The sequence below is a fragment of the Enhydra lutris genome, unplaced genomic scaffold (genome assembly GCF_002288905.1).
Source record: "Enhydra lutris kenyoni isolate GAN:26980312 unplaced genomic scaffold, ASM228890v2 scaffoldscaffold55, whole genome shotgun sequence".
Taxonomy (NCBI): domain Eukaryota; kingdom Metazoa; phylum Chordata; class Mammalia; order Carnivora; family Mustelidae; genus Enhydra; species Enhydra lutris.
Genome location: NW_019154139.1, coordinates 643300 through 656409, shown reverse-complemented (window position 1 = coordinate 656409; position 13110 = coordinate 643300). Strand labels below are relative to the sequence as shown.

The following is a 13110-nucleotide window of genomic DNA, read 5'->3' as shown; positions in this document are numbered from 1 at the left end:
CTGGGCCCTGCGTTCCGTGTAGCGTCTGCTTGGCTTCCTCACTCCCTCTGCCCCTCCCAGCTGCTCACTAGCGCTCTCTCCAAAATAAAGAAAATCTTTTAAAAATCAATTATATTTTTATATTCTGCCAACAAAAAAATCCTTAAACAAAATTAAGAAAATAATTTAATTCATAATATTATCAAAAAGAACAAAACACATAAGAATACATTTAACAGGGGTGCCTGGGGGGCTCAGTGGATTGAGCCTCTGCCTTCAGCTCGGGTCATGATCCCAGGGTCTTGGGATCGAGTCCCGCATCGGGCTCTCTGCTTGGCATGAAGTCTGCTTCTCCCTCTCTCTGCCTGCCTCTCTGCCTACTTGTGATCTCTCTCTCTGTGTGTCAAATAAATAAATGAAATCTTTAAAAAAATGCATTTAACAAAAGAAATGCAAGAACACTGAACGCTACAAAACATTGTTGACATACATGTTAAAAGATCTAATCAAGTGGAGAAATAAATCTGTAGACATTAACACATTTAAAAAAAATTTTTTTAGTAGGCTTTCCAGTAAGAGCCCCAAGCTGGGCTTGAACTCTTGACCCTGAGGATCAAAACCTGAGCTGAGATCAAGACTCCAATGCTCAACAGTCTGAGCCACCCAGGCGCCCTCACGAAATCAACACATTGTTAAATAACCAATGGATCAAAGTAGAAATCGCAAGGGAAATACTTAGAGACAAATGAAAGTGAAGACACGACACACTAAAACATATGGGATTGCTAGTTGTGCTAAAGGAGAAACTTATAGCTATAAAGGCTTATGTTAGAAAACAAGAAAAATCTCAAATCAACCTAACTTTGCCACTAAAGAAACTAGAAAAAGAATAAACTAGACCCGGGGCACCTGGGGGGCTCAGTCATTAAGCATCTGCCTTCGGCTCAGGTCATGTTCCCAGGGTCCTGGGATGAAGTCCCACGTGAGGCTCCCTGCCTGTCAGGAAGCCTGCTTCTCCCTCTCCCACTCCCCCTGCTTGTGTTCCCTCTCTTGCTGTTTCTCTCTGTCAAATAAATAAATAAAACCTTAAAAAAAAAAGAATAAACTAGACCCAAAGTTAGTAGAATGAAGTAATCAATAAAGATTAAAGCAGAATTAATCAAAATAGAGAAAATTAAACTAAAAGTCGGTTCTTTGAAAAGATCAACAAAATTGACAAACCTTTAGCTCAATGGACTTAGAAGAGAGAGAATACTCAAGTTACCAAAATAAAAAATGATATTGGGGGCATCATTACTGATTCTACAAAATAAAAAAAGATTATAAGAGAGTACTATGAACAGATGTACACCAATGAATTGGATAACCTAGATGAAATGGACAAATTTCTAAGAAACACTAAACCTACCAAGACTAAATTGTGAAGAAACAGAAAAGGGATTGAATCAGGAATCAAAAATCTCCCAAAAAGAAAAGCCCAGGACCTGACAGCTTCATGGGGGAATTCTATCAAACAATTTGAGAAGAACCATACCTGTCCTTCTCAAACTAGGGAAGAGGAGGAAACACTTCCTAACTCATTCTATGAGGCCTGTATCACCCTGATATCAAAGCCAGACAAAGACACTGCAAGAAAAGAAAACTACACACCAACGTCCCTTGTGAACATTGATGCAAACATCCTCAACAAATGCTAGCAAACCAGACTCAGCAGCACATCAAGGGACGGCCCTCCCTAACCAGTGGGATTTATTCCAGGAGTTCAAGGATGGTTCGACATCTGAAAACCAATTACTGTAATATATCACATTCCAGATGAAGGGAAAAAACCCCACATGACCATCTCAATTGATGCAGAAAAGGCACTTGACAAAATTTGACACCCTTTCCTGATAAAAACACCTAAGAAACTAGGAATGAAAGGAAACTACCTGAACATAATAAAAGCCACATATGAAAACCTACAGCAATTACCATACTCAATGGCGAAAGACAGGAAATTTTCTTTTAAGATTAAGAATCAGACAAGGCGCACCAGGCTGGCTCAGTCAGTAAAGCATCAGATTCTTGATCTCAGCGCAGGTCTTGATCTCCAGTCCTGTGCTGGGCTACACATAGGATGTGGAGGCGACTTAAGAAAAACAAAGAATAAGGCAAGAACGGCTACTCTCAACATCCAACAGTGTAAGAGAAGTGCTAGCGGGAGCAATCAGACAAGGAAAAGAAATAAATGGCAGACTGGAAAGGAGAAGTGAAATCTGTTTGCAGATTGTATGAATGTATCTGCAGAAAACCCTAAAGATTCCACCAAAAAATCATGTTACCTCTAGTAATCGGAGTACGAAGTAGTAGAAGATACAAAGTCAACGAACAAAAATAAACTGCATTTCTCTACACTAGCAAGGAGCAATCTGAGAAGGAAATTATGAAAGCAATTCCACTCACAATCACACCAGAAATAGTAAAATACTTAGGAATTAACCAAGGAGGGGAAAGGTACAACAAAAACTACAAAAATTGCTGAAAGAAATTACAGGAGACACAAATAAATGGGACACATCCATGTTTATGGATTAAAAGATTTAATATTGCTTAAGATGGTAATAGTATGCAAAATTACCTACAAATTCAATACAATCCCTATTCAAAATCCCAATGATGTTTTTCACAGACATAGAAACACCCACACCCAAATCTAAACAGACTCTCAGGGAGCCCCAAAGAGCCAAAACAATCTTGAAAAAGATCAAAGTGGGAGGACACACGCTTCTTGATTTCAAGACTTACTACAAAGCTACAACAATCAAAACAAAGTGTTACCAGCATGAAGACAGAAGCAAGACCAATGAAACAGAATAGAGATCCCAGAAACAAAGCCTCCCACAGTCAAACGACTTTTGACAAGGCTGCCAGTACTACTCAACGGGAAAGGGACAGTCCCTTGATACTGGGTATGGTACTGGGAAAACTAGATATCCACAATCAAAAGGATGAATTTGGACCCGTACCTAAAGCCAGGTGCAAACAGTAACTCAAAATGGATCAAAGACCCAAATAGAAAGGCCAAACCCTACGAAAATCTTGAAGAAAACATAGGGCAAAATCTTCAAGATGCCGAATTTCTCGATGATATCTTGGATATGACACCAAAGCACAGACAACAAGAGGAAAAACCACACAGACTGACTTCATGAGAAGGTTTAATGTGCGTGTCTACGATGCAGCCAGCAGAGTAAAAAGGAGATGCCACAGTGAGAGGGACTGGAAGCTGTGGATCTGACAGGCGGCTGACGTCCAGAACACACAGGAGCCCCTAAAACCCAGCAAGGCAACTCAATTCAAAAATGGGCCAAAGGGGCGCCTGGGTGGCTCAGTGGGTTACGCCTCTGCCTTCGGCTCGGGTCATGATCCCGGGGTCCTGAGATCGAGCCCCGAATCGGGCTCTCTCTCTGCTCAGTGGGGAGCCTGCTTCCTCCTCTCTCTCTGCCTGCCTCTCTGCCTACTTGTGACCTCTGTCTGTCAAATAAATAAATAAAATCTTTTAAAAAAATAAAAGATAAGAAAACAAAAATGGGCCAAAGACTTGAACAGACACTTCTCCGAAGGAGAAACCAGATAGCCGATAAGCACGTGGAAAGATGATGAACACCACTGAGCATCAGGAAAATGGAAACCTGTAGTGAGATACGGTCTCACGTCCATTAAAACATTATTTTCGAAAAGCACAGGAAATAACCAATGTTGGTGAAGATGCAGAGAAATGGGAACCCTGGCATCCAGTTGGGGGGCACATAAAGTGCTGCAGCTGTTGTGGAAAACAGTATGGTAGTTCCGTGAAATATCGAGAATAGCAGTGCCATATTACCCAGAAATCCCATTTCTGGGTACAGACCCAGAAGAATTGAAAGCAGAATCTCAAAGAGGTATCAGTACCGCTGTGCTCACGGCAGCGTTAGTCACAAGAGCTAAAACGTGAGAGCAACCCAGATGTCCGTCGACAAATGAACAAGTAAGCAATATGTACTATATACGTACAACAAAACAGTATTTATCCTTTAAAAGGAAGGGAACTCGGATACCTGCTTCAACATGGACAAAACTTGAGGACATTATAAGTGAAATAAGCCAGTCACGAAAAGACAAATTATGATTCCACTTCTATGAAGCACCTGGGGGAGTCCAACTCACGGATTCAGAGAGTGGACGCTGGCGGCCAAGAGCCGGAGGGAATATGGGGAGTCGGTGTTTAGTGGGGACAGACTTCCACTTCGCAGGATGAAAAGAGCCATGAAAATGGACGGTGGTGCCGGTTGCACATGACCGAGATACTTAAATGAATTATTTTAAAATGGTTCAGAGAGCAAATTTTGCTGCGTTTTTTTATGACAATAAAAAACGAAAACAGGGGTGTCTGGATGGCTCCGTTGGCAAGCGTCTGATCTCGGTTTCGGCTCAGGCTGTGATCTCCGAGTCGTGGGACGGCGCCCCGCGTTGGGCTCTGGGCTCAGCTCCACGTCTGCTTGCGACGCTTTCTCTCTCGCCCTCTGCCCCTCCCCCCACTTGCACGCTCTCCAGAGAAACACATAAATGAAATCTTCTAGAAAATGGAAGAGAGAGAGAGAGGTGACGCACACGACCAGAGCTGACAAACGAGAGGAGACGTGCTGTCGTGTGTGACGCTGTCTGGGAGCGAGGGAGGGTCTGGCTGAAGACCAGCAGCCGTGAGCCCCGACCGTGTCCCGGAGCCGCCGCGGGAAGCCGGGAACAGAAGCTAAGCGCAGGTGCAGGATAAAGCGCGGAGACTAGTCACGGTGAGGACGCGTCCGTACTTCGCTCGCCAGTAGGGGCCGTGGCTGGCCAGTACGCCTGCCTGACAAGTGGGAAAAGAGACAAACCGCGAAACGCACGTTTCTCCAAACGAAGCGGACCAGGTCAGCTACATCGCGGCCCAGAAAACCCCGCTTGGGTGAGCCGAGTCTCTTGGCCATTTTATCCTCCAAGAGTGTTTGCCAAGTCAGGGTGGCAGCGGCGACGCAGGTCCGGCCCAAGCGGAAGGGCTTTCTGGAGGACCGAGAAGCCGCACGACCCCGCCAGCCGGCGTGAAAGACCCGAGTCTCGTGATGCTCAAAACACAAACCACACGGCCTGCTCCCCCCGGGCACGAGGATGCTTTGTCTGGGCTGCAAAGATGGTGAGCCTTCCCACGCCTGTGGCACTTGGGAAGAAGCTTCTCCGGGGCACAGGGTCGGCAGCGAAACCCTCCAGTCCCCCGCCCGAGACACTCGGCACCAGAGCGCGGTGAAGCTGCCTGAGCTGCCGCTGGCCCTGCTCCCTGCTTGCCGGCTGGGGCCATCGGCTCGACGCCACGCCTACAACGGAGGAAACAGTGAGTGCCCCGTCTTGGGGGGCGGCATGACTTCTGTCCATGCTTCCTTCTTAGACAAGGGGCGGCGCACGAAAATTACAGAGACTGAGAAGAGGCTGAAAATCCCGACCTAGTAAAGGGCAAAGACAAACGCCACAAGAAGGGCCTCCCAGTGCTGGAGTCAGAACCGGGCAGCTTCGCAGCTGGCCCGGGGACAGCAGGAGACAAGGCCGGTCAGTCTTAAGATGGGTTGATAGAAAATACACAAACTCAACCTCAGAAAGGAAAAAAGGACGAGGGAACCAGGCACAGCAAAGTGATGGGCGAGACGCGGTCACGTGGCCGGCTGTGCGCTGAGCTGGCGTCCCAGAACGGGAGAAGAGGACGAGGCAGAAGCAATATTTGAAGATAATGGCTGAGAACTTTTCAAAATTGATGAATGATTCCAACCCCCCAGATTAGAAGTTCCCAAAATCTCTAGGTAGAGGACATAACAAAGAAAACCACATCTAGGCACAATGAAGTCAGACTTCGGAAAAAGGGGGCAAGGGGGTGCTGGGTCTCCAGCCTGCAAAGGGCCCGGCCCTCAGGAGAAGGGGGAAGGCCGGGCTCAGCCTTCAGGTTCCCAGGCAGCAAGAGGCACTGACGGTCCTGGAGAGTCCGGAGGGCCGGGCCGGACCTTCTGTGGGTCCTGACTGCCCAGGGCCCACCTGCGGGGCTCAAAGGAGGTAAAAGGCATGAACAGGGTGGAAAGTGCTCAAGGCGCTGCTACCCAAAGGTGCCCCCAAGGGGGTCTTCCTTTTATGAGCCAACAGGGACCTGCTGGGACAGGTGGCAGTGGGTCTGGGTACCCCAACACCCAGACGGGTGCTTCAGATGTCCCAGAGGTGGGACTTCCCCGCACAGCTCCTGATGCCGCCCCCAGGTCCCCGGTTCAAGTGAGCCGGCCCGGCGCATGCCGACTCGTGCCACCGAGCACCAGGCACCGGGCGCGGCTGGAGGGCTCCGCACAGGCGTGTCTTACTGAATGAGGGAGTAGTACTGCTCTGTCAGGTCCTTCCACTCGTCCTCCGTGAGGCCCTTGCTGGCGTCCTCGGGGACATCGATGTCCCGGTGCTCTAGCTGCCCCAGGTAGGCCTGGCACACCTTGCACGCAGTGTCCACGAGCTGTCCCGAGAGGCCTGTGAGCCTGGAGTCCACACTCTGGGAAGCTGAAACCCAAGCACAGGGTCTGGAGTGGGAACTCCTGCATCCTCTGGGCACCCAGCCCTGGCTAGGCGCGCCTCCCCCGCTGCACACGCCCTCCAACCAGACTCGGACCGCGGCTGGCCATGCAGCATGACCTCCGAACTTGCGACAAAACTTCTACTTTTCTGAGCGCACACTGCGTATTCAGTAAGAACTTGGGGGCCGTCCTGCCTGACTCCCACAAGCTGGGGCGCACCTGGTGGCCGCCTGCACCAAACTCTTACATCTCGTGCTCCCGGGACCCCGGAGCTGAGCTGGACCCAAGGGTCTCAGGAGTCCTCCCGTCCGGTGACAGCGAGCCTCCAGGAGCCCAGCTCCCACCCAAGGCAGTGGCCCCCTGGTCCCCAAAGGAGAACGAGTTGACGACCAGCAACTGTCTGGGTGGTTCCTGGCTGGGAGCCCGGAGGAGCGAGGGGGCTTGGCAGGTGCACAGAACCAACTCCACACACAGGCGTGGGGCTGGGGGCAGGGGGCAGGTGCCGCGGACTCTGGACCCCCGCAGTTAGGGACCCCGGAGAAAGTGCGGCAGGTTGCGTGGTTGCCACAGAGATCACAGAGTGTGTCTTTAGACTGTGTTCAGGAGAAATCCCCGGAATATAAAAACGGGCATTTGAACGTGAAAATCTGCACTTCCTCTTTCTGGTCGGGCACAGAGGAGCGGGACGGTGCCAATCCGTCCTCACAAGTACAAAGTAAAACCAAAGCGTCAGCGACTCTTCTTGGCTCCACCGGAGAGCCGAGGTCACGTGGCCAACCATCGCCCGGTCGCAGGAGGGCAGCAGGTCCGGACCATCGCCGCTCTGGGCAACAGAACCCCGAAGCCAAAAAGCTCCCCGGATGCCAGCGCCAGGCGAGGAAGCCTGAGCGGCCACCGAGGACCTGCTGAAGGCTCGGGGTGTGCACGAGTCTGCGTCACAAACCCCGGGGGCTCAGCTGGGGCGGGGGCGTGCGTTGTCAGTCTTCCTTCCAGGACCTTGACCTAGTTCTCACCGTGAATGTGGGAGCAGGGCCCCCCCTTCTGGCAAGAAGGGAAGGTAAGCATCCTGGACGCTGGGGGCCACTCTGCTCTCAGCAAGGCCGCGCCGGAGCCTGGCCTGCCCCAGCCCTCCCGCCAGCCTGTCCCACCGAAGGGCAGGAGGACAGGGAAGCGCTGGTGGGCTTCGCAGTCCGGGGGCACAGGCTCACCACAGACGGAGCCCTGATCGCAGGACTACAGGACACCGTGGCGGGGGCAGGAGGAACGGGGGGACACGAGTGGGCTGAAAAGACACGCCGTGTGATGACGCCATTACACATTTGCCCAAAGCCCCACGACGCCCCACACGAGAGGGACTCTCAGCGCCAGCTGACGTGGGCTCGCGGGTCGGAACAAACGTGCCCTCGGTGCGGGCTGCGCGGGGAGGAGGCCGCGGGGCAGGGCGGCTGCAGGACACGCCTGTGCCTCCTGCTCGACCTCAGTGGGAACCGCGGACGCTCTCAGAAAGGGAACAGCATGATACTTATTTGGATTTCATGGGCCTGATGGCACGGCGGCCCTGCACCACGCGGGAAAGCCCGTCCCCGTCACCCTCTTCTGCGGAGCGGGGACGAGTCTGCCCCCGACCCGCAGCCCCACGGGCCCTCCCGGCACAGTCCTCCCGGCACGGTGCAGCCGTGCCCCCCACACACCTTTCCGGTTGCTGGGGCCGGGGTCACAGGCCTCCCCCCTGCCGCCGGGCTTGCCTCCGCTGTGGCTCTGGTGGCTGACCACCCACTTGAGGATGCTGGAGGCCACCGTGCGCCGGAAGTCGTCTGAAAGGACACCAAGGCCTCGCCCCCTCTGCCGGCGCCGGGGACCAGGGGCCTCGGCCAGCACGAGCCATCCTCAGCCTCGCTGCCCCACAGCCCGCGGTGGCCTCCCTCCCGCCCCCACCGCCCTGGAGGGGCGGCTTGCTCTGCCCTCAGCCCACACCTCCAGCACAGTCCTTCTCCCTCTGCCCCTGCACAGATGGGAGTCTAGTCCACCGCCAGCTGCCAGCCGCACGCCCCTCCCTGCCTCTCCCCTACTCCCCTCCCCCACTCAGGGACACGCACTTGTCCTTGTCCCCGCTCCTTGCGTCTTCAGCCCCACACCAGAGGACAGACGCCTCCCGCAGACACACTAGGACCCTCCCCATCCCAGGAGCCTCCCCGGGCCTTCCTGGACAGGCTGGCCTCCAGGGCTGCCGGTGTGGACGGCCAGAGGGGCCCTGCCACACACACCCGGCACAGAAGGCCGCTCTGGGTCCCACAGATAGGCTTGGGGCCAGCCCGGCTCTGAGGCCTGTCTTACCAATTCCACTGCAACCCATGCCCTCTGGGAGGCCCACAAGAAATCCCAGTACCCTCTTGCCAAAACCAAACCCAAGCCTGCTCCCTGCTCATCTCAGTGGGGACCCCACCGGCCCGGCCCACAGCTGCTGCCACCGTGGAAAGATCCAGAACGCCCACTGCCTTCCCTAGCTCCTCCAGGGCCCGGGGCTTCTCACTCAGTCTCCTTCCACCAGAACAGACCCCGCCCCGAGCCGACTCCTGGTCCCTGTGCCCTGTGGACACTCAGGCGCGAGGCCTGCTCCAGCCTGTCCCTCAGACCTCCCTCCCTCTGGGTGTTCACCCTGCGCCCCCTCTCTGAGAGGCCCCTGCTCACTGCCTTCCCCTCCCCTGCACTTCTCACCTCCAGCCCCCACGGACCCTGCCTGTCCTGCCCGTATCTGTCTGCCCCTGGGAGCCCCAGGTGGGGTCAGGACCTAAGGCATGGGTGCTGGTAGAGGCTGCATCTCCCCCAGACCAGGTGCTCAGGAAACGCAGTCGCCCCCACATGAACACTGCCCACCTGCTCTGACCTTCACCTTCTGTCTCTCCTGGCAGGTCAAACCAGGAACCCTCCCTCTGTCCTCAGGCCAGAGCCCGTTGCCCAGAGCTGCTCAGACCTGGGCCCCAGGACCACCCCCGTGCCGGCCTCCCCAGGAAGCCAGTCAGAACCAAGTTGCTGGCTCGGGGCTCCATCAGCCTCCATCAGCCTCCCACACATCCTGCTTCACAGACGCTGCCCGTGGAAGTTTCTGGACCAGTCCTCACCCTTGAAATGGAGCTGAGCCCCTGGGCCTTGGGACGGGACCAGGCCCTCTGCCATTGGCCCCCACCAGCCCCCGGCCCTGCAGCTGTGGCCCAGCCCCCTCCCTTCCTGCAGCCCCTCAGCGGGAGGTGGACCCCATGATGCCCGGTGGTCTCCGCCTCCGGCCACCCACTTACCCAGGAATTCCTGCTTCTCGCTCTCAGAGCAGAGGCTGTAGCAGCGGGGGAAGAAGGAGTCAGGGTCGGCTTGGACGTACCACGGCAGGCTCCTCATGTTCACACACAGCCCGATCTCCAGAGACAGCGGCGCGTCAGACCCCCACAGGCCACCTGCGAGTCCCCTCAGACCAGCCTGAATGCCCACAGGTCTGGCTGGCGGCACCCATGCCAAAGGGCTCTCGAGAGGGGCGCCTCCTGGAGCAGACCCCTCCCCGGCCTCCTTGCCCCTCCGGCCCCCAGCCAGCTGGCCTCAACTGCAGGGTGACCCCACGTGCAGGCCGGGGCCATCTGAGGGCACAGGGGTGGTGGGTCCCTAATGGGCACTGGGCCTGAGCACCAGGGAGGAGGGAGCAAGCTCCTGGGCACACTCACCATGGGCCCCGTTTGGGGAAAACTGCCATGTGCCCGGGAGCTGCAGGCATGGAGCTGCTGGGCACACCGGTAGGCAAGCCACATGGGGTCTTTGCAGGGAGCGCGGCCTGGCTGCCCCCTGGAGGAGGCAGCTGCTGAGGCTGGGTGGGGATGCATGGGGCCCGGGAGCCGTGCGAGCCTCATCCCTGACCCTCTGTGTCATCCTTGCCCATTGAGGGGATGGTCTCCTTGTTGCCCAGAAGCCTCTCTACCCCACCTCTCCCACGTGGCTACCGGTAGGCCTGTCCACCCGGGCTGACCCCGCCCCTGGACCTCAGCCCTCGGAGTCACAGGATGGGGCTGTGCCAAAAGGCAGTGAGGACGGGAGGTGCCCATGCCCCCTGCAGCCAGAAGGCCCTGCGCAGGGGAGGTGGCCTGGCTCTCCCTGGGACCCAGGGCCTCCGCAGGACACAGAGTTTATGCCGGGCGCTGGAGGCAGCCACCCCCTACCCCGCCCCACCTGAGGTTTAGCCTGCGCACCCAGAGGAGGGACACAGGGCCAAGGGTTCCTGGGACTCCGGGGGTGTGAGTGGAGCCGGAGCTGGCGGCCTCTAGACACTGGCAACAGGAGCGTGGCCTCTGCCTGGGCAGAGGTCTTCCTGGGGAGGAGCCCGGAGGTGGCCAGTCCACACACGCCCCCCCCCCAAACTCAGCCACGGAGCTGCAGGAGACTAGGTGCCGCCCTGCACCTTCCCTGCCCGCCGCCCCCTCGCCCCACTCTCACCTTGGTGGTGAAAGAGGCCGTCTTCCCGTAGTGGTTCAGCATCTGGTCGCAGCTCAGGCTGTGATAGTCGACAACGTCCCTCTTGATAGTCCAGAGGAAGTATGGCATTTCGTTTTTTACCAACCTGGACTGGCAAGAAAAAGACCCTTACCAATACCCTCTATCCAAGCTTCGTATCTTTGGGTGTTGGGATGTAGCAAGAGTGAGGGAAATCAGCATTTTTCCAAGTTTTTCTTTGAATTCTAGCTAGTTAGCGTACACAGTAAAATCGGTTTCCGATGGCAGATTCAGGATCGTCACTTCCGTGTGACACCAGGCACTCATCACGAGGGCCCTCCTTGAGGCCCGTCCCCCAACAACCTCAGTGTGTTCTCTTTCCTTAAGAGTGTCTTGCGGTTTGCCCACCTCTCTCTTTCTTCCCTTCCCCAATGATCCCCTGTTCTGTTCCTGAAATTTCACACACGAGCGAGGTCGCATGGTGACTGTCTTTCTCAGACTGGCTCGCTCCACTCAGCGTCATTCCTTCTAGCCCCGTCCACGTCACTGACTGTCACTTCATTTCCGATGGCCGCGTACGATCCCACCATCGATGTGAGCCACGTCCCCTCACCCGTCCGTCCGTCCGCGCACATCTGGGCTCTCCCCCAGGTGCTACTGCAGGTGGCATGCCGCAAGCCTGGGTGCAGGTGCCCCTTCGCATCACTGCGTTGGTGCCTTTGGGCAGATACCCACGAGTGCAGCTGCTGGGTCAGAGGGAAGCTCTACGTTTAGCTTTTTGAGGCGCCTCCATACTGTGTAAATCAGGTATTAAATGACACTGACGTGTGCATTCTGTGTCTCTCTGGTCTGGAAGGTTGGCCGCCGCGTTCCTTGGGGGGCCACGGGGTGCCGCACTGGGGGTCACCGCCCGCACACGGGGGCTCTGCGCTCGGGAAGCAAGGCCAGGCTCTGCACCGAGAGGGCCCCTGTGCGTGCAGCTGAGTGAGGTCTGAGCTGCCCGCCCCGTGGGTGCCCCTGTGGGGCTCAGGAACATGCCACATGTGGGCGTGGTGTGAGTGCACTGCCTCCTGTCCGGGAGACTGTGGGAGACAGCCTCCACCCTTGCCCCCACTTCGGAGCAGGTGGCCAGGGCCAACGGGGCATGGGGACCTCGCCGTACAGCCACAACTAGACCCAGGGCAGCCCGGGCAGCTCTGATTTTATGTGCACAAACCAAGCACCTGTGTGGTCAAAATTTCTTCCCAAACAGATACAAGGAAAGGAACACCTTTCCAAAATTCTGACACCCTGAAGACCCTGCAGGGCCATTCTCTGCAGTCCAGCATCTGAGGACACACCTACTCTTCTACAACACGGGATGGTCTACCGTGACCCCGGGTTAGGGCAGGACTGGGCTCCCCCTGCCCCAGTGCCAACAGGAGCGCCCGGAGGGAGGGGGAGCTGACCGCCAGCATCACTTCCCAAACTTTATCCCAGAGCTGGACTCGCAGCCCACCTCCTACTTGCTGCGACGTCGGGCTTCTGCTGTCACTTTCCGGCGTGAGTCTCATTTGTTCACGGCGGCATCAGCCGTCAGACAGCAGTATGAAGGGCAGCACGCAAGTGCACGTCGCGCATGGGTGCACGTAGACACACACGAGCACACACGCACACACAGACGCACATGTGCACACGCACACGCGCGTGCACATGGAGATGCACACACGTACACGGGTGCACTCGGACACCACAAGCTCAGCAGCCCGGTGTGACTGGCTTTGCCACCTGTCCCCAGGACAAGGCCCAGGGACGGTGACAGTGTGAGGGGCGTGGGGAGATGGGGGCCCATCTGGGCCGCGGGAGCACGGGGTGGAGACCTACCATCACATCATGGATGTCGTCTGTCTTCTCCAGAGCCGCTTCTTGATTTTCTTTGCCTTCAGTGTGTTTATGTTCTGCAAACACGACCCCCGGAGAGCCGTCAGCAGGTCAGGGCCTGAGCCCCTCGGCACGGCCCCCATGCCACTTAGCCAGCAGCTGCCGCGGCCACAGCGCACTTGCCAACTCCGCGGCAGTGCATCCCCAGGGCACG

At 56.0% G+C, this 13110-nt stretch overlaps 1 protein-coding gene across 1 annotated transcript in view; it reads right to left on the bottom strand.

The window, feature by feature from the left end:
* Positions 1-13110, bottom strand: part of LOC111157705 (tubulin tyrosine ligase like 8) — a 48533-nt gene that overhangs the window by 23317 nt on the left and 12106 nt on the right. The window contains exons 4-8 of the mRNA XM_022519340.1: positions 12900-12973; positions 11040-11168; positions 9863-9977; positions 8261-8383; positions 6369-6555 (exon numbers count right to left, since the gene is read on the bottom strand). Coding sequence (XP_022375048.1) covers positions 6369-6555; positions 8261-8383; positions 9863-9977; positions 11040-11168; positions 12900-12973 — 628 coding nt within the window. The remainder of the gene's footprint in view (positions 1-6368; positions 6556-8260; positions 8384-9862; positions 9978-11039; positions 11169-12899; positions 12974-13110) is intronic.